The sequence below is a fragment of the Podarcis filfolensis genome (genome assembly GCF_964270895.1).
Source record: "Podarcis filfolensis genome assembly, chromosome: 10".
NCBI lineage: Eukaryota > Metazoa > Chordata > Lepidosauria > Squamata > Lacertidae > Podarcis > Podarcis filfolensis.
This window is the reverse complement of record NC_139612.1, coordinates 7,436,411-7,455,767: the sequence shown is the minus strand read 5'-3', so window position 1 is coordinate 7,455,767 and position 19,357 is coordinate 7,436,411. Positions and strand designations below refer to the sequence as shown.

The following is a 19,357-nucleotide window of genomic DNA, read 5'->3' as shown; positions in this document are numbered from 1 at the left end:
GGTGAGGATCAAATTGCAGGTGGCTGAAAGGAAGCAAGAAGCCTGTCATTCATTTCCCTCCAGCCTCGTATAAAAGTCACTGTAGTGACTTTGGTGTCACTTTGACCCTGAAGCCACTGTGGGTGCCAGGCTACAGAGAGTTGGACGCAGGAGATAAAAGTGGCTTGTCCTAAATCCATGACAAGCTTTCTCAATGGCACAGAGGCTGAAGAAGAGAGTGAGAAAACACATTCTGCACCATTTCACCCTGAATTCATCACCAGGGCTAGATAAAGGGACTCGGAGAAAGTTGACGGTGATGCATATTGAGGGGTCCAGGGACAGCTTGCCGTCTCCTCCCCTATCTGGTGAAGAACTCATAAAGTTAAGGAGGAAATCTTCCTCCTCTCTCTCCCCAAACTTACACATTCCCCATGGAAATGATTAGTGAGGCATGCCACCATTTGTAAGGGCCACCCAAAGTAGACATGCACTTAACACGGGGTAGGCAGCAAACAGGGCCGTCTTAAGTATATTGGGCACTGTGATGCAAAGATCCCTCCTCCCGCTGCCCCCCCCCCCGTTTCCCAGAGCTGCACACCATTTTTAGGGAGGACAGCGCTGCCAGTGATGTGCCCAGCTTTGCGTGGCTTGAGGAGGCAGGCAGCAGCTGGAGGGCAGCACCTCCGCCGGGGAAGAGGCAGAGGCTGGACGCGGCGGCTCCCGGCTCAGCTGGATGCTTTGTGCCATAGTGGCCACAGCAGGCGGAGGCTCCAGGTATGGCGCTGCTTAGGCGCAACATGGCAGAGGTGGGCAAGGGCGGTGAGCTGATGCCGGAAGGCGCTGTGTCCAGCCTCCGCCTCTTCCCTGGCACCCTCCAGAACTTGGCACCCTGGCACCCTGCACCACTAACACCTCTGGCAGCAACGTATCTTGTCTTTCCTCAACTAACTACAAGGGCGGGGGAGCCAGAGTCTTACTGTAAAGGCAGTTCATGGAAGGGGAGAATTATCTTTTCACTATGCCACAGGCATCGGAATGGAGATTGCGCCATCTGCTGGGCTAGAAAATGGGAAAATGTCCCCATTTGCAACTTTTCAACTGAGTTGGTCCATTTCTGGTGTTATTTAGCCACTAGAGGGCATATCTACCCTTACCCAAAACTCCACAATCGACGGTTTGGCAATACGTTTGTTAGGACCAGCCAAAATGTCCAACCAAAATTGTCGCAAGCTTTCGAGTTCTCTCGTGCTCTTCATCAGGCATGAGGTTACACAAAACGGGGATTGAACAACCTGCAATCAACATCTTGGAACTAAGTCTACATATTGACCTCATGGCTACAAATATCTAGCCTAATTTTTGTACTTCTATGTTTTTTACTGTTAAATTCCCCTCCCTGCTGTCAAAGCTTCCCATAATTTAGTGGTATTTGAGTTGGCCAAACTGTCAATTTTTGGAGTTTTCTTCTTATAGACCAACATGCATTTTATCTTCCCGAGAAATATTGCTAACAGACTTCCAACCCAGAAGCTTGTTATTCTGCCTGGAACTGTAGATCAGGTTTGATCCTATGGGCCTGAGATTTCCACAACAATTTAAAACAGATTAGAGTGCAGCTGATGGCTATGTTATGTCTGTAATAATTTTAAATAAAAATTAAAAGGGGCAGACTTTGCATTAATTTAATGGGAATCCTTGCAGCCTACAAAGGTTAAATTACAACACGACTCCAAAATAAGTTGGTAGATAATATACTCCCATTCAAGAACATAAAATATGAGCGGACTGTCAGGCCTCCTAATCCTACCTTGTGAGCAGTAAAGCAAGACCATTTGACCGATGTGGGCCTACACAAAGCTTGTGGCATGAATATCCACAAATCACTTATATCAAAGCATACCAAAGAATTCAGAGTTCTGAGGAAGCATAGGTGCCAACTCCCTGGGGCCTTTGCATGCCCGAGCACCCACAAAATTCCCCATGAAGGGGCCAGGCACCCACAAATTTTGGCGCCAGGGCCATGCACGCTTCATGGCACCCATGGCCCCGGGCACCCAGGGTCGCAGGGCCAAGCTGGCATTCCTGTGTGGAAGTCTTCCTTCCAAGCACTGTTCAGACCTGCAGACCACGTGCCAGGATATGGGATAATAATAATTTAAAGCAGATTGCCCAGTTGCATCAAGAAGGACAGGGCTAGCAGAAAACAGCATAGCACTGCCAGGAGGAAGGACTGTTGACAGTCACGGGCCATCATACTTATAGACCTTCCCAATTTATCTTTTACAGTGGAATTGCAGATGTTCTAAGAAGACTTATGCCCAGTTATGAATATGTCCAAATCTGTGTGACGGGGTGAGCTCCCGTTGCTCTGTCCCAGCTTCTGCCAAGCTAGAAGTTCAAAAGCATCCCAGTGCAAGTAGATAAATAGGTACCGCTGCGACAGGAAGGTAAACGGCGTTTCCATGCGCTCTGACTTCCGTCATGGTGTTCTGTTGCACCAGAAGCAGTTTAGTCATGCGGACAAATGCTGGCTCCCTCAGCCTGAAAAGCGAGATGAGCGCCGCACCCTATAGTCGCCTTTGACTGGACTTAACCATTCAGGGGCCCTTTACCCTTTTTACCTTTATGTCCAAACAGGCCCAAAACCATTACTGTGGATTAGGTCTGCAAGAGTAAATAGGAACACTCTGGAGTCAATATAAACTCTTTCCATTCTATCCAAACTTATAAAATCAGAAGAAAAAGAAAATGATAGCCTTCCTGGATAATCCAATAGGCCATCTAAATTATAACCATCCTCTGCTAACATTGGCCTCAGAGGAGTTACCTATAGCTTATTATTAAACCCTAGTATCAGGCAGTCAAAAGTATGTTGCTCCAAGTGGAAAGGTTAGAAGACTAAAAAGCTTTTCTTGAATTGTCTTATTGCTGCAGCTATACCTCCCACATATAACTGGCTCTGAAAGCAAACTGGTAGAAATTACACTGGAAAGGACTGTGGAATTGGTTTAGCTCAGGGGTCAGCAAACCTTTTCAGCAGGGGGCTGGTCCACTGTCCCTCAGACCTTGTGGGAGGCCGGACTATATTTTTTTGGGGAGGAGGAATGAACAAATTCCTATGCCCCACAAATAACCCAGAGATGCATTTTAAACAAAAGGACACATTCTACTTATGTAAAAGCACGCTGATTCCCAGACTGTCCAAGGGGGCCAGACTGAGAAGGCGATTGGGCCAGATCCGGCCCCCGGGCCTTAGTTTGCCTACCCATGGTTTAGCTTAAGGATGACCAACCTTTCGGCATGAGCGTTCCTCTACCTTTAACTGCTGAATTGGGAATCTCAGCAGGTGTAGCCTGATGTTTCATTGTGCTACGAGCATTTGAAAGAAACTCTGCTGAAAATAAAGTTGCAGGGACCCTAATCTTCCTTCTCTCTCTTTATATCTATTCCTTTCCAGAACAAAAGCACCAATCATTGGAAGACAATACTGTTTTCTCTTTATTTTCTGAAATAGTTGATCTTTTTCTCATAGCACGGTCATCTTTAACCTTGCAAGACAGTTAAATTGGAAACTACTCCCAAGAAAGAAAGAAAGAAAGAAAGAAAGAAAGAAAGAAAGAAAGAAAGGCATTCTTCAAGGAAGGAGCAAGACGGGTCCTTCTTGGAGTGACCACCTCTTTCAAAGGGGGAGGGGAAATGGCAATTGCCAATTTGCAGGCAGACATTGACTTTAATTATCACTTAAAATATTAACATTTAAAATGGACTTCTTTGAATATTTTTATGAAGGCCACTAACCCTCCCTGTCTCTGTTTAAAAAATACTGGCTGTTGTAGAAGATTAAGGCAGAAACGAGCACGCCAGGCTTTCCTCAAGGCTTCAGACCAGCTTGACGACCACGATTCCCTCAAAATCCGGCTTTTTAGCGAAGGATTGGAAGGAGGCTGTCACTGAACAAGAAGACTTCTTTATGGCAGGGAAGACTCGGCCTAGGTACTAAAACAGAAGGGGAAAAACACCCCACATGGTTTTAAGTGGCGCATCCTTGCGTTGCACAGAGAAGAGTGCAGGATGCAAACACACCTGAGAGTCTCCTAGGCCCATTGTAAGATGGCAGTTGGGGAAGGAGGAGAAGGCGGTTCCATTGCCTGGGAGATGTGGGCGGAGCTTGAAGAGGCAGCCTATATAAGGGGACGGAGGCCGGGCGGCGCCTGCAGTGAAGTCCTAGAGAGGGAAGGAGGAGCCTTTGGTGGCCAGGCCAGGGGGAGGACGCCAGGTCTGGTCTTACGCCTCGCATGGTTCTGTTTCTGCCTTTCCGCGCACTTCTCTGTCCTAATGTGTTCCCCTTCCTCCTCCTTTTTCTTTCTCTTGCAGAAAATGAGTGATTTTCACCTGGATCTTAGCCCGCTCAAGGAGCCCCTGGGGTTCATCAAGCTTCTTGAGTGGGTGAGTCTGCTGGGTTAGGGGGTTCAGGTCATATGGGTCACCCCCCCTTCCTAGACTGTCTTGCAGGGCTCTTTCCTTTGATATGGGGTGGGGGCTGTGTTGTGTTCTCCTAAAAGGCCCTGAGGGATGGTGGAATAAAAGGTTTTTAGGCTGAGGTTGCAGCGCCATCCTATTTGGAAGCAAGGCCTGTTGGGTTCAAGGAGGCTTGCCCCCCCCAAAAAATGTGAGGTTGGGCTTGCCTCCAAAGTGGTGCATGCTTTGGAATTGACTTTTTAAATACAGTAGTTGCCTGTCTTGTTAGGCCTGGCGCGGCCTAAATCCTTCCCCAGCTGTTTCTAAGCCTGTGTTCCCTTAAAACTCCTGGCCTCTCTGAATCCTGATGTTGGCTGTAATCTCCCAGTACGTTCCTAAAATTACAAAATACTACATTACTGGAAATAATTTCCATTAAAAAAATAATAATTCTGCTGCAGTAATGCCTGTGTCCAGTTTCTCCTGCAGCGCTGGTGAAAACCCTGAAAGCCTATGACGTTGAACGCTTAATTTGTAAGGAGTAAAATGTCTTTCTAAGTGTTGGGGTCTCAATGGTCAAGTTGCACAGGTCTGTTGAGCAAAATTAGTACCATATGTACTACCAAATACCTGTTTTTTCAGTGAAAACTCGGTGTTTTAATTCATGTGGAAAACTGCCTTCTATAAAATAAAGTTGGGCTTCTGCATTCAAATGGGAAATCCATTTGAATTTGAGGGGGCTATTTTAAATATAATGCTGTTGTTGTTGTTTAGTCGTCTTAGTCGAGTTTGACTCTCCCTGACCCCATGAACAAGAGCATGCCTTGGAAACTCTTCTCAAAGCTTCTCCTTTTTATGTCCATGGAGTTTTCTTGGCAAAATACTGGAGTGGTTTGCCAGTTCCTTCTCCAGGTGGATCACATTTAGTCTAAACTCTCGGCTATGACCTGGTCCTGCACGGCATAGCTCATTGCTTCTGGGAGTTATTCAAGCCCCTTCACCACAACAAGGCAGTGATCCATGAAGGGATTTAAATATAATAGATCTATACAATGCAAGGCAAACAGCCAGTCAGATTTTCTGCATCCTGTTACAAAGTGATGTCGTTCCTTCTGTTTTACAAATACTAATGTTAACAACCTAAAGCATTCTAGACCCAATTATGATTTTCCTGCTGCTTCTAGCACACCCAGCCAGCTTTGTAGTGTTGCCAAGTTTGCGTGGCTTGTGGCAAAGCCTAGCAGTATAAGAAGTCCCGCTGCTCCCAGGTCCTACCATCAATAACAACAACAATAATAATTTTATTGTTTATACCCCTCCCATCTGGCTGGGTTTTCCCAGCCACTCTGGGCAGCTTCCAGCAAAATAAAAAATATATAAAAAATGTCAAACATTAAAAGCTTCCCAATACTTAAGATGTCTTCTAAAAGTTGTGTATTGAAAAGCCCAACAGCTATTTTGCACTTTCTGCTTTCCTGCCAGTAACCTGCTCTAGTTCTGGACAGGGTGTTTAGATAATTTTTCATCACAGATAGAGAATTTTGAAATCGAACTGTTGCACATTTCTTTTCTATTTGTCTCTTAGTGTATGCATACACACAAGCTATATTTGTTGTACACGGCAATGATGCATCAAATAAAGCAGTGGTCTCATTTTTGTATAGGACACGTGGCAATAGCCTGAAAAAGAAGCTAATTTGATGGGAATTCATTTTTGTAGTTTGTCAGGCAGCTTGTAAAAAACGTTATTAAAGACCCTGCTGCTTTTTTCACTAGGTTAGTGCAAGGTCTCGCAAACCCTTAAGGTTGGCCCTGCTGTAACACCCCAGTATGCCTGTCTCTCCCCCCCCGACCCTGACCAATTTCCTATATCTAGCCTTAACAATTTTATGCCATGATGGACTCACCCACTTGTTTCCCTTTGTAGAGTGATACTCTATACCAGGGTAGCCAACACGGTGCCCTTCAGAAGTTGGGGACTACAACTCCATCAACCATGACCATTGGCCCCCTGCTGACTGGGGGCCTGATGGGAGTTGTAATCCAACATCTGGAGGGCCACAGGTTTCCTAGCCTGCCTTAGGCAGCTACCTAGTTATGCTTTAAGGGTAGGGCTTGACTTTGCTTTAGGGCATTGGGGAAAACAAGTAAGCTTTCTGGTAGAAGACAAATGCCTAGTTTCCTAAGCAGTAAGGTGTACATCTGATAATAATTTGACTGCCTCCAACTCCTTTATAATGAAAGCAACTTGAACATCTTTTGCGTGTTACTAAACTGCTTATCGTGCAGCTGATAAAGGAACCACTTCCAACAGAAGCAGGTTTTAAAATGTTTTCCCCATAACTATTTTTAAATTGATTTTTAATTTCAAGTAACAAAACATTCTAGGTGCCATTGCCATTAATAACAATGCCAACAGCCCTATAAAGAGTAAAGAAACATTCATAACTGTCTATCAAACACCTTCTATATGAACGCTCAACAGATTATGCCAATACTGTATAAAATTGAATTTCTTTCCCCCCCCCTTTGATAAACTTGTATGCTTAAGTTTGCTTACAGACATAGACTTTGTTTGGATAAATAGGGCAATATTTGGAATGAGTTTATACAAAATGTACATTTTTTCTCTACACATTTTTGTGTCTTGTTTTCATTTTCTTTATAATTGAAAACTTTTCAATAAAATACTAATATCAAAAAACTTGTATGCTTCAGTGCACCATACATTTATATTGCTTAGGAACTCTGATAAAAGGAAGAAACTTTCAGCATTTTTCAGTTCAGTCCTATGTATAAACTGTTCAGAAGTAAGCACCATTGATTTGGCTGAGACTTTCATCCAAATAAGTGCACATAGTGTTTCGACTGTAGCTACACCCACTAAAGCTGTAAATTTGGATGGAATTAATGAGTCAAATTAAGAATGGATGTAAAGTGTTCCTTACATTTTGTTGAATTTTCCAAATGTACATAAATGTGTATAATAATGCATGTGATGTATTTTCTCTTTGTACAGTTCTTCTCCATGTTTGCATTTGCTACATGCGGAGGCTATAAAGGTGTAACGACACTTTTAGTATCCTGTAATGGACTTGTAAATGGAACAGTAAGAGCAAGTTTTGCTTATCCTTTCAGGTGAGCCTCTTAAATGGCAAGTGTCTAGTATATTTCTGTATGTAAAGTTTCCTGCCAGTGCTCGATCGTTGGTCACCATTACCTGATTAGCACTAGGTCAGTCCAGCAAGTTATAGTTGATAAATCTTTCCAGCTTCAATAAACTACTTAATATTGCTCTGATAAGGTCTTCTAGCAGAGGCTACATCGGTAATTAATGATCGAACATGAACTATACAAAAGTACAGGACAAACAACAGTCTTGTCTTTCTAAAATTAGGGCAGGGGGAATCACATTTCTCATGTGGCCTGGCACAACATGTGCCTGTTCCATGATGTTTTATTATTTTTTAAAAAATCTGAATGGAGAATGAATCCTCTATTATAGTGCCATCAGTGGAAAAAGTTTGTTTTCTAACAGAAGTTTGATGTACTTGCATGGCAGTTGTGTCCAATGTGCATTCTCTCCAGTAATAGCAGAAATGTTCTCAGAAGAACATCCGGCCAGGGAGAACCAGTGTATTGGATTGACTACTACTTCCTTTCATGTCCTATTAAATTTGTTCACTGCTAAGAGACCATTTTGCTTTATCTAGTGAAATACACCTGCAGCCTCCTCTGTCTATGCTCTCCTTCCTACACATTCCGGATCAGAGCCTGTGTGGCTGCTTTTTCTTGAAGAAGAAAAAAGCCAAACGTATATTTGTTTTTTTAAAAAACATTCTTAATGTAACATATAGTTCAGTGCTCGGTTCTAGATAGATTCTATAGTTAACCTGTTACTTTTCTGCTTAATCTGTAGCTGACCTGGATCAACAACAGGCTTGGGGATGGAAATTTCCATTAATTTTCCATTAATGTCATTACTCATGTGGGCAGACTTGCATAAGATGTAGACTATGAAATACTGGTTTGTCAAAACGTGTTATGCTGCCATCTTTGTTTGGCTTCGTGGCTGCTACTCTTATTGCAGTGTCAAGGCCTCAACGCATTGCACCCACAGCAGCAAAAAGCAGCTTACACAAAAAGTCAGATGATTCTACTGGTCTTTATTTGTTTTTTAATGACTCCTCTCCTATGTTTTAAGCTGTCTTTATTTTATCGGTAAGCTGCTTTGAGTCCCTATGGGGGGGCAAGGTGGGGTATGCATATATAATAATGATAATCTACCTTAAGCTGTTCTACTGTGTGCATTAAACTAGCCTTAACTGCTGAGGATGATAGGTTTGCAGGCCTAGGAGATTAACACTATGCAGTTCATTATTTTCCAATATACATACCAGTGGAATGGAAATTGATATGCTAGCTGACGGTTGTACAGAAAGTGAAGTTTAACAGCCCAGTTGCCAGTGCTCTGTGATGACTGTAGTAGCTAAGACATGCTTCCCTTGATAATTTCTGCCTACTTCTCTTTTAGGCTGAACAAAGTGATATTTGGTTCGCCAGATCCAACCCGATGCAATGGCACTTGGGGTGAAACCCACCTCGTGGGCAACTTCTCCACCACTGCACAGTTCTTCGTAACTTTTGGAATCTTGATATTCTTGTATTGCATGGCTGCCCTTGTGCTGTACCTTGGCTATATGCACCTGTACCAAAGCGGTGGCATTTTACCAATGATGGTAGGTTGATACTAAGGACAAATCTAAAAAAAACCCTTGAATTTAAGTTACCAGAAGTTTAATTCTGTAACTCAGAACTCTGGGTTTTTTTACTTGTTTGAGGTGTAAACTCATCATTCAAAATATGTGGGGGTTCTGTTGTTTTGATTAATTAATTAAGTTGTATGACTACCCCGAAACCCTTGCAGGCACAAACTGTATTAAAAGCAGTCCAGCCTATTATCACCCTAACTAACAGCATCATGAGCACAAGTCATCACAAATGTGCAATAAACAGGGCATCTGGAGGGGACATCTGTCTCAGGAGCATGCTGTGGGGATAAAATGGGAGATAGGAAGAACAGTGTGCACCACCCTAGGCTACTTGAAGGAAGGGCAGGCTATAAATGCAAGAATTGAAGAACACGTCAGTGTGTTTAGGAGGTTTAATTCCTACTTTAAAGGTAAAGGGACCCCTGACCATTAGGTCCAGTAGTAGCTGACTCTGGGATTGCCGCGCTCATCTCGCTTTATTGGCCGAGGGAGCCAGCATTTGTCTGCAGACAGCTTCCGGGTCATGTGGCCAGCATGACTAAGCCGCTTCTGGCAAACCAGAGCAGCGCACGGAAACGCCGTTTACCTTCCCGCTGGAGCAGTACCTATTTATCTACTTGCACTTTGACGTGCTTTCGAACTGCTAGCTTGGCAGGAGCAGGGACTGAGAAACGGCAGCTCACCCGACCTGATCGGCAAGTCCTAGGCGCTGTGGTTTAACCCACAGCGCCACCCGTGTCCCACAATTCCTACTTTGCATAGTATCTATTTGTTGGTGCAGAGATTTTCCCTCAAGTTCTGTGAATGGAGCATGCCTGCATGAACCTGAAAAGTAGTCTTCTATCAGGTGTCCTTCAGATGTTTTTAACTACAACTCCCATCAACCCAGCCATCGTTAAAACATCTGGAGGGAACCAGGTTGAGAAAGGCTGCTGCTGAAGAGGGTAAACTTGCATTTTCAACTTCTTGAAATAGAGGACACAACCAGCATCTTTTGAGCTGTGTTTAGCTATCAGTTCTGCATCGCTTTTGGGCTCTATAGTTTCTTCTTTGCAAACTGTAAAGGCATCCTCAGTGCTACACCCAAGTGACTTTTTGGATAAAAAGCTGGAGTTGTGGATTTCTCAAGCGGTCTGTATTTTGGCCAAATAGTCACTGCTACATAAGGAAAGTGTCTTCCAGAAAATGGTAGCATGTGTGCTAGGAGTGTGGTTGGATGGTTAGATACTTTACAGTAAAATGAACACAGCTGCTAAAATGAAAATGGTTTTATGTCAAGTGATAGTAAATATTGACTACCCCTTCTCAACCCCTGAATGCATTTTAGACTGAAGCAATTGGTAACTTTGGACTGTCTCATTACAGGATTATGTCTTCACTCTTAGTGCCGTCTTTCTGTGGCTAGTCAGCAGTGCTGCGTGGGCAAAGGCACTTGTTGATATCAAAGTATCAACTGGTCCACGCATTATTGAAGAAATATCTGCTTGCAAAATACCAGGAACCTCCTGTTTGTTTGATTCGGTAACCAGCATGGGAAGTCTGAATGTGTCTGTGGTATGTATGTCAGCTTTTGAGCATTCAAGTGCTAGTGTTACGAGCTGAATCTAAGTAGTGTCAGCAGATCAAACGTAAATAACCACCTGAGTCTGTAAACTTGGAGCCAAACTAGGCATAATGCAAGAGATCAGGGAACTAATAACCTTGTATATGTATGCCTTCCAGTCTAAATGCAGCTAGAGATTGTTCCCCACTTGGTCCAGTATTGTAGTATTTAATATTAATGTTTAACTGATATTGCTCAGTGTCCTTGCATATGCCCAGACACACAAATGGGAATATAATAATGTAATAACTGCTGCTTCATCTCTAAACTATGGTCCAAAATACAATGCCCAGAATACTAGCTAGGGTTCCATTTAGAAATTGTATAACCCGTTTTATAACAGCTGCACTGGTTGTAAGTTTGTTTCCAAACTAAACTCAAGGTACTCACATTGGTATTTAAAGTCTTAAACAATGTAGGCTCCAACAATCTGAAAGACTAACTCCTTCCCTACAAACTTTCTCAGGTGGTAAGGTCAGAGGGTGCCTTCTTGATAGTTTCAGCATCCTCAGGAGTGCTGGTGACAGAGGATATGGGATTCTCTGTGGCAACCCCTAAGTTATGGAACTCCCCAGTGTTCAGGTTTTTTAGTGGGGGTAGATTGCAGTCTCTTGGAAACTTCCTGCCCCTGCCCTAGACTTTAACTCTGCAGATGTATCCTCTAGGTCCCTATTCTTGTGACTGTCATTTGGTTTAAACTGTTTTTAATGTTGCATTTTGAATGGTTGTGACGCACCTTGAGACATTGGGGTGGAGGGTGGGTAACAAATCAAATTGGTAACTATTGGGCTGCATGATAAAAGTTTTTGAATTGTTAAGAGGAGAAGGCTTTTAGCTGGTTGTATTCAATAGCAGTGTAACTATCTGATAACACATATGTCTTAAATTGCAGGTTTTTGGCTTGTTAAATATGGTTCTGTGGGCAGGAAATGCTTGGTTTGTATACAAGGAGACGATTCTGCATAAACCTAACAATGCTTCTCCAGACTCCGGACTTTATCCACCTGCATCAGGAATTTAACTATAACAACAAAAAGCTGCATTCTGTTGACAATTGTTTAAAAACCTTGAAGTTCAATGTACTTTAGCTGTTTTTTAAAAATGGAAATCCACTTCAAAGTACATACTCTGGATAGAAAAATCAGTAAGTTTTGGAAGGGTTGCCTATACTTGATTGAGTATTCATTCAGTCTAACTCACAGACACTCTTGATAAAAATTCGGGCAATCTCTCTGGAAGTAATATTTTGTTAGCGGCATTTGATTTCTACAAAACCTTGCCAGTGTAACTAGTACTGTTCCAAGCCTGTGCTGCACTTCTGTTTAACGTGCAATCTGAGGAGCTATAAATAAGGTTGCCTATTTTAATGCTCTGAAACAGTAATTCTCAAGCTTAAACAGGTTTCAGTTGCTTGGTTTAAAAGCCTTTCCCCTCCAAATTTGGCACACTTGCATTCCAGCTTTTGGTATAATAGTTTAATTCTTGATTTAGAAGAGAGAGTAAATCTTGAATGACAAAAATACTGAGCCAAGTGCTCTAAATCGGCCTTTGCCATTCTGGTTCTCTCCAGATGTTTTAGGCTACAACTGGCTTGGGGTGGTGGGATCCAAAACTCCTGGAGGGCACCAGGTTGGCAAAGGTTGCTCTAACCACTTGTTAGTCACCCATGCCGATTTAAAACCAAAGTTTCAACAGTGACAACATGTTTAAAATTGAAAAGCTGTTGACATGTGCTAAAATGAGAGAGATTCTGTTCTGGAGTATACTAGTTACGCAAACAGTTTTCCCTTTAGGAAGATTGCTCCTAATTCTTAAGTTTGTATGTATAAGCATGGCTACTTCGTTTTGAGAAAACACCTGTGACATGCCTGTATTTTGACTTCAGTTAAATAAATGGAAGTTTCTAGGAATTTTGTTTTGTTGGTAATATTCTTCCTTCTGATTTCTTGTCAGCATTCTTAGAGTATTGCAATGCTTGCCCCAGGGTTATCGGTTTCCTCTTCTGACTGTACAGTGTGTCATTTGTTTTGGTGGCGGGGGGGGGGGCGGGGCAGAGAAACTTAATTTTGGCAAATTTCTTTAGTGAGGTGCCTTAAAGATGTTTTTGGGTGCGAAAAATTCCAATTTGCTGTTTTTGTTATTGAGAAACATTTAACTTGGTAAGTGTACATTTGATGAAGTACAAATTGCTTTTGGGAAACCGAAGAGTGTTAATTTTACCTCCTGAAAATGCCAGGTAATTGGAGTGAGGTACTCACGCTAAGGCTGCAGTCTTATGCACACTTGCTTTTGAGTCCCACTGAACTCAAAAAGGGCTTAATTTTGTAGAGGTGTCTTGAGTTGCATTGTGATCATTTGCATGGCAGAAGATCAGGAGGGTTGTCAACTGAAATGCAAGCAAAAATACGTGCATTCTTTTAAAGTCACTTTGAATGTGTGACTACTAAGACGTGTACAGCCTCATTATACAGGTTTGGTGTATGTAGCCTTGGTCCTTTCAAAGCTATGAGGATGGGAACATGAGTGCAACAATAGGTTCTTCTAGCAACAGCACCTTTTGCTTCATTAGAAGGTCACCCATGACAAAACTGGATGCATTTTATTTACCTGAAATCAGTGGCAACAATGGCATTGTAGAGATCTGAACGGTGAACTTGCATCATTAATGCTACCCGACCCGTTGTCGCCATCACAACCACAGAGCCACAGTAAACTTTGGACATGTCAGGGCTACCCACCGGCTTTCAACCACACTCTTTATTGTGTGATTTTCAGATAAGGGGGGAAATGAATTGCAGTAGTAGAATGACATTTGTCTCCTTAATTTGTTGGCGTTGCCAAATAAAATAAATCATGCACTAATCTCTACCCTGACAATAGGAGAATTTACTTCTGCGGATGAAGGAATCAGTGTAGCTGGCATGTTTAATATAAAATATATCCTCCCGGAACTATCTGAGACCATGGTGCAAATTCCTAACATAAACATGACCTGGAAAGAACAGCTAACGTTTGCAGAAAAGATCAGAACATGAACCCTTGTATTTGCCATAAAGATCTAGTTATCAGTCTCCTCTGTTGGTGGAAACAAGACATCACACAGGCTGTGAAAAAAATGCCGGATATAAATTTATGCTTAGCAATGGTAAAACCTAAAGATGTGGTATTCACAAAAATTAAGATTGTGTTTTCTTCACTTCATTCTTGCATCACAAAACACAATAGTGCACTAGAAGGAAAAACAGTTCAAAGAATTTGGTGTCATGTTAGTCACTCACTAAGGAAGCCCTCTCTATAGACATTGGAATCAAAATATGCTTAATCCTCAAGTTTTCAATGGTTGGTTAGCTCACAGTTCCAACAAGACCCATCCTTGTCTCTTAGCGATCTGAAGGATCAACCTTACACTCCACTGGACCACAGGAACATTTGAGACACAATATTGTCTTGCTGAAATGGGATTTTGAAGTGGAGAGCTTAACTCTTGCAGAAGGCACAGATCAAAATTCCTTGACTTGTGACACCACACCTGCTCCAAGATCAGATACACCCACTCCCCTATTCTTCCTTTTAGCACTGTGCTAACTCACTTTCTCTGGGCTTTTGGGTAGTTAGGGACTCTGGACTCTTGCCTGAAATTACTAATAGTATGGGAGATTTGTGAGCCACAGCTCAAGCCAGAATTGAATACAAGGGGCATGGAACCCAAGTATCGGTGCTGACCCAAGGGTTACAAAAGAGGCTCCCTGCCCTTGCCACAATAGCTGGTTTATTGTAATATATTTCTGGAGAAACTTGCATGGCCATTTTGCTTCAAAAATTAAGATACATAGGATGAGCCAAAATAGAGCCACTTTTGTCAAAAGCCATCGTGCCCAAATTATGCTACTAGTATGTTTCTGATTACACATATATCAAAAATCCCATAGCAACTTGCAGCCACCTTCTATTGCAACTTTCCCACAGGCAAATGATCTTGTCACAAGAACTCTAATGAAATATACCGTACATGCACTTCACTCTGTTTTCTCAAAATCAAGTTCAGTTCCTGCCCCACCCCACTGTTTCAGATCTGATTCATGAGATTGCAAAAGCCAAAGTTGCTTGTAAGTTATACAAATCGCTCACCATCCCATTGTATTAAGTCACTGGAATGGATTGTGCTCTAAACAGGCCTTCGCAATGAGAATTGCTAGGCAGCCAGAAGAGATCATTTGGTATCCTCCCTTTTGTGTAGGGGTGAAACTGAAAATGATTACAATTTGTCTGCATTACCTCTCGCTATTTGGACTAAGATTACAGGTGGGGTTTTTTTCTGGGTTACAAATACAACCCCCTTCATTTCTGTATAGCCTGATTCTCGTACTTGGGATATATTTTGGGAGAAGGGACCGGGGACTTGTGAGGGGGAGCAGGTGACAAAGTCCTCTTGCTCAAAGGCTCTTCTTTTGGCTTCTGCAACTTTAGCTTGTTATTTGGGTCAGAAGTCTCTGTCTTCCTTTCTGTGGACTTTTGTGCCACCTTGTTTTGTCCTCCCAGCTTTGGGCCACTGGGCTGAGTTTCCTGTTGGCTTAGATCCCGTTGGACTCTGTTCGTAGTCATCACCTCTGCACTTGGGTCCTTTGCTTCCAAATTAGAAGGCATGTTGGTATCTTTCCATCTTCGAGCCCCAGACTTGGAATTATATTCATACCATTTGCCAGTAACTATGGAGAGGGGAAAAACAATAACCTAGCTATTCCACATCACAGATTAAGGGGTAAGATTATATTTAATTTATATTAACAGTGAAGCCAAGAATCACAGGGACTGCCTGTTTGTGGTATACTCTCAGTCATTTTCACCTGGTGCCTTTGCTGTCATCTTTTTGGTGCCAGGTAAAGACTTACCTTTCCCCCAAGATCTTTGAATACACCAATATGATGTTTTGTTACTAGTGTGCTGGCAAAGCGTCCTGTAGCGGTTATTAAGGGGTTTTGGTTTTTATTGTATAAATGTACTCAGTGTTTTAAACTGTGTTGTTTGTCACTTGGAGACCTTCAGGTAACAAGTAGCTAACATCTGTATGATGGTGATGATGAGGTCACTGTCAGGGTTCAGCCATACCTAGACCTTAAACTGTAGTACATGGGGGGAAGCAGGGCAGCCCAACAGATCTTCACACCGTTACAACGCAAGGAGCTGTCGGATCTGGACATCCTTGCCCCAAAACTAAAGACCACCACACCATCTGCCTGGGTTCCTGGCCAGCTCTCAGACCCTCGTGACACATGGGTAGGCAAACTAAGGCCAGGAGGCCAGATCCAGCCCAATTGCCTTCTAAATCCAGCCCACGGACGGTCTGGGAATCAGCATGTTTTTACATGAGTGGAATGTGTCCTTTTATTTAAAATGCATCTCTGGGTTATTTGTGGGGCATAGGAATTTGTTCATATATATTTTTCAAAATATAGTCCGGCCCCTCATAAGGTCTGAGGGACAGTGGACCGGCTCCATGCTGAAAAAGTTTGCTGACCCCTGCAGTCTGACATCTCCCCCAGGACCAGAGGAGATAGTGAGCCTGGCAGGAGCTGCATGCTGCCAGAAAGAGCTACTTGGGAGGACAGGAAATGGCACAGAATCACCTTCTCAGATCAGGGCCTGGCTCTTACATAAGCTCCCTGCTTCATTGGTGAAGTAACATCTCTCATTCAAGCTCTAGCCTTCCTGACCTTGGGAAAAGGACAGCGAGGATGCACATTGTCTCTCATCCTCATAAAGAAAGAAAGAAAGAAAGAAAGAGGAGCAATGCACATCCATATGTCTTCTGTAGAGATGTTACAGCTTGCATTGCACTGAATATATTCATGTACTTAGGTGCTTATTTTATTCTTGTTCTTATGCTTGGTTAAATGTTTTAAATTGCTTTGAGTCACTTTTGTGAAAAAAGCAATGAAACCATCATCATGTGCTTATGCATCTGGGTGTATCTGCTGCGGCTTTCCTTAGACAAGCAGAAGGCGAGTTTTGCACATGGCAAAGTTATTCCATGCATGCAGTATTACCGTATTTTTCCCTTTATAACACGCACCCGACCATAACACGCACGTAGTTTTTAGAGGAGAAAAATCCGTAGGTATGCCACCCGTAGGCATTCCCTCCATAACACGCACAGACATTTCCCCTTACTTTTTAGGAGGAAAAAAGTGAGTGTTATGGTGCAAAAAATACGGTAACTGGTAGGCAAACCAATTATTCAATTATTCAAATATGAGTTATTACTTTAGTACACTTCCAAAGATTGCAGTTTGACTTTCCTATTTAAACTGTATGGTCTCTGATATTTGCCTTGGAAATGTCAGTGTCTCCTTGCAATTAAAGTTAAGCTCTTTCATTTCAAACTTATTTCTTCTTCTCATTTCCCCTCCCATTAGAAGTAGTAATACCTGGGTCTTTTGCTTCACCATCAAAAACAGGGTTTATGTTGGTCATCTCCTAGACAGAAAAAGAAATCAAGAAATCAGTGTCATTTATTTATTTTTAAACAGTGAGAAGAGCAGAAATATTGACCTATATAGAATGAAGCAGATTTCAGAGACCTATGAAAGGTAGGTTGCTGGGAATCTAATCATTGTGCCAGGTAAATTGGTTGGTTAAAGAGAGAGATGCTGTTCTCAGGCTTTTCTGCACAAGGTTTCCCAAACAAATCTTATAGATTATCCATGCTTTATCCGTATTTTATGGGAAATGTAACTTAGAATGCAAGAAATAGTACTTTTACAGGTTTCAAAACCTGATGACAAGATGATTTATTCATGGCTCATAAATGTATCTTAACCACCTATATGCAAATTAGGGCAACTTTTTTCAAAGCACGTTACATTCTTGATTCACTTGTGAATGACAATAATGTGTGAAGCAGAGGTAAGCAATATGGTACCTTCCATATGCTGTTGGCCAGCATGGTTGATGGTCAAGGATGATGGGAGCTGTAGTCTGAAGGACGCCATGTTGGCTATTCCTCATAAACAAAGCGTTACAAGGAAACAGCAACTAGGGAGTGGCTGGGCTCTTGCTTCTGTGCATTACAGCAAGAAAAGAAGTGACTCACATGCTTGTGTGCTTTGTATTTTGAATGTAGGTTCTGAACAGAAAGGATAAGCTTCTATAACATTAGGATGGGAAGAAAGAAGAAAGGGAGAGTCTTATGCTAGCAACACTTCTTTTTATTTTCTGTTTGATAGCATACATACCCAAACCACTTCTTTCTTAGCTTTCTTCTTTTCTATTGGAAAAAAAGGAAAATATGGTCTTGCTTATGCTAACTTTTAACAATACCCCAGATTTAAACTAGACCTGTAATTATGGGCATCGTTTAAATTTTTTTAAAAAACACTAAATAAATAATATGCACCCCATTGGAAGCAATGTAGTGCAGATGGATGGATGAATTAGTGGTGGGGGGTTTCCACACTCAGATTGAATTCAAATGCACACCTGAATCCAGTTTGTGCCTCCAGTTACTGACCTAGCAAGTGATACATATGCGGAAGGAAGCAGGCACTGCAGCATCAAACAAATGTGGTGGAGAGTACCAGTCTCGTTGGCTATAAACTATATAACAAAACCCTGCCCAGCTCTGCTAATATTTGAAACTTTACATTCTGGTCTAGATTTCGATCTAACCTTGTTATTTGACCTCAACAGGACTTTAGAACATGCAAATCTGGACTGAAGAGTTATCTGAGAAATATGCACATAATTTGAAAAAAAGGGGGAAATGCATACCTGGTGGTTTCATCCTGTCGTAAAATAATAAATAAATAGATAAATGTTAATCTATTTGAGCAGTCATTTGGCAATACAATACACAAATGAGCATTTAATCCTATAATACATATCAAACACAATGGAGACTCCAAATTTTGGGAGACGGGCATTTGCTCATGATCAAGGTTTAAGTGGCAGATATCATAACAATGCAATTTGGTACTGATGACCGTGTGAATGAAGTCTGCCCCTAAACACAATATGCATGGCATAACATTTTAGTGCTTTTATTCTAGGAGAAGAAAGCAACATACCAGGGACTATGATGTTCTGTTAGGTGCTCCTCCTACTGAGGGTTAATTCCTGTTGTTATCTCATACCCACCCTTCTTCCTCCAGTTGCCTTGCTGCAGACAGATAAGAGCAACTGGGTGTTCATATAATACAGTTATTAATTTCTGCTACTGAATTTTGTCTAATGCAATTCATGTGAATGGGAAAATGTTGCATGTTTTTAAAGTAATTTTACTTTGTCTTTCTTGAACAAAGGCTACTCTGTATTATATTCAGTATTAGTATTTTGCTTTTTGCTTTCAGTTTTCTTTTGTGCAAAAAAAGACACGCTGCTGTAAAACAAATTCCATGTACCATGTGAGATTCTAGGTAAAGTGCGTATTTTACATTGAAACTTAAGTGTAGCAGAAACAACTAAGGGTATGTGATCTTGCTGACCTGCATGGATTCTTAGTGGAGGCCAGTGGCGTAGCGTGGGGGGTGCAGGGGGGGCCGGCCGC

The 19,357-nt window shown here is 42.1% G+C and overlaps 2 protein-coding genes across 4 annotated transcripts in view; one reads left to right on the top strand and one right to left on the bottom strand.

Moving 5' to 3' along the window:
- Nucleotides 1-4,089: 4,089 nt before the first annotated feature.
- Nucleotides 4,090-12,725, top strand: SYPL1 (synaptophysin like 1). The gene is made up of 6 exons (XM_083575368.1): nt 4,090-4,258; nt 4,357-4,428; nt 7,460-7,578; nt 8,975-9,179; nt 10,578-10,766; nt 11,708-12,725. Exons 2-6 carry the CDS (start codon nt 4,360-4,362, stop codon nt 11,834-11,836), a joined length of 711 nt encoding a protein of 236 aa, XP_083431494.1. The 5' UTR covers nt 4,090-4,258; nt 4,357-4,359; the 3' UTR covers nt 11,837-12,725.
- Nucleotides 12,726-14,567: 1,842 nt separating this feature from the next.
- The window catches only part of CDHR3 (cadherin related family member 3), a 29,865-nt gene continuing 25,075 nt past the window's right edge, over nt 14,568-19,357 (bottom strand). The window contains exons 16-19 of one of the 3 annotated variants that reach the window (XR_014539388.1): nt 18,875-18,970; nt 18,048-18,079; nt 17,241-17,289; nt 14,568-15,521 (exon numbers count right to left, since the gene is read on the bottom strand). Coding sequence is in view for 1 of the 3 variants with exons in the window: in XM_083575038.1 (XP_083431164.1) it covers nt 15,154-15,521; nt 17,241-17,289; nt 18,048-18,079; nt 18,583-18,596 (463 nt within the window). In the remaining 2 variants the exon portion in view is untranslated. Of the gene's footprint in view, nt 15,522-17,240; nt 17,290-18,047; nt 18,080-18,582; nt 18,597-18,874; nt 18,971-19,357 lie in introns of all 3 variants that reach the window. The other 2 variants (XM_083575038.1, XR_014539389.1) reach the window with 2 other exon arrangements.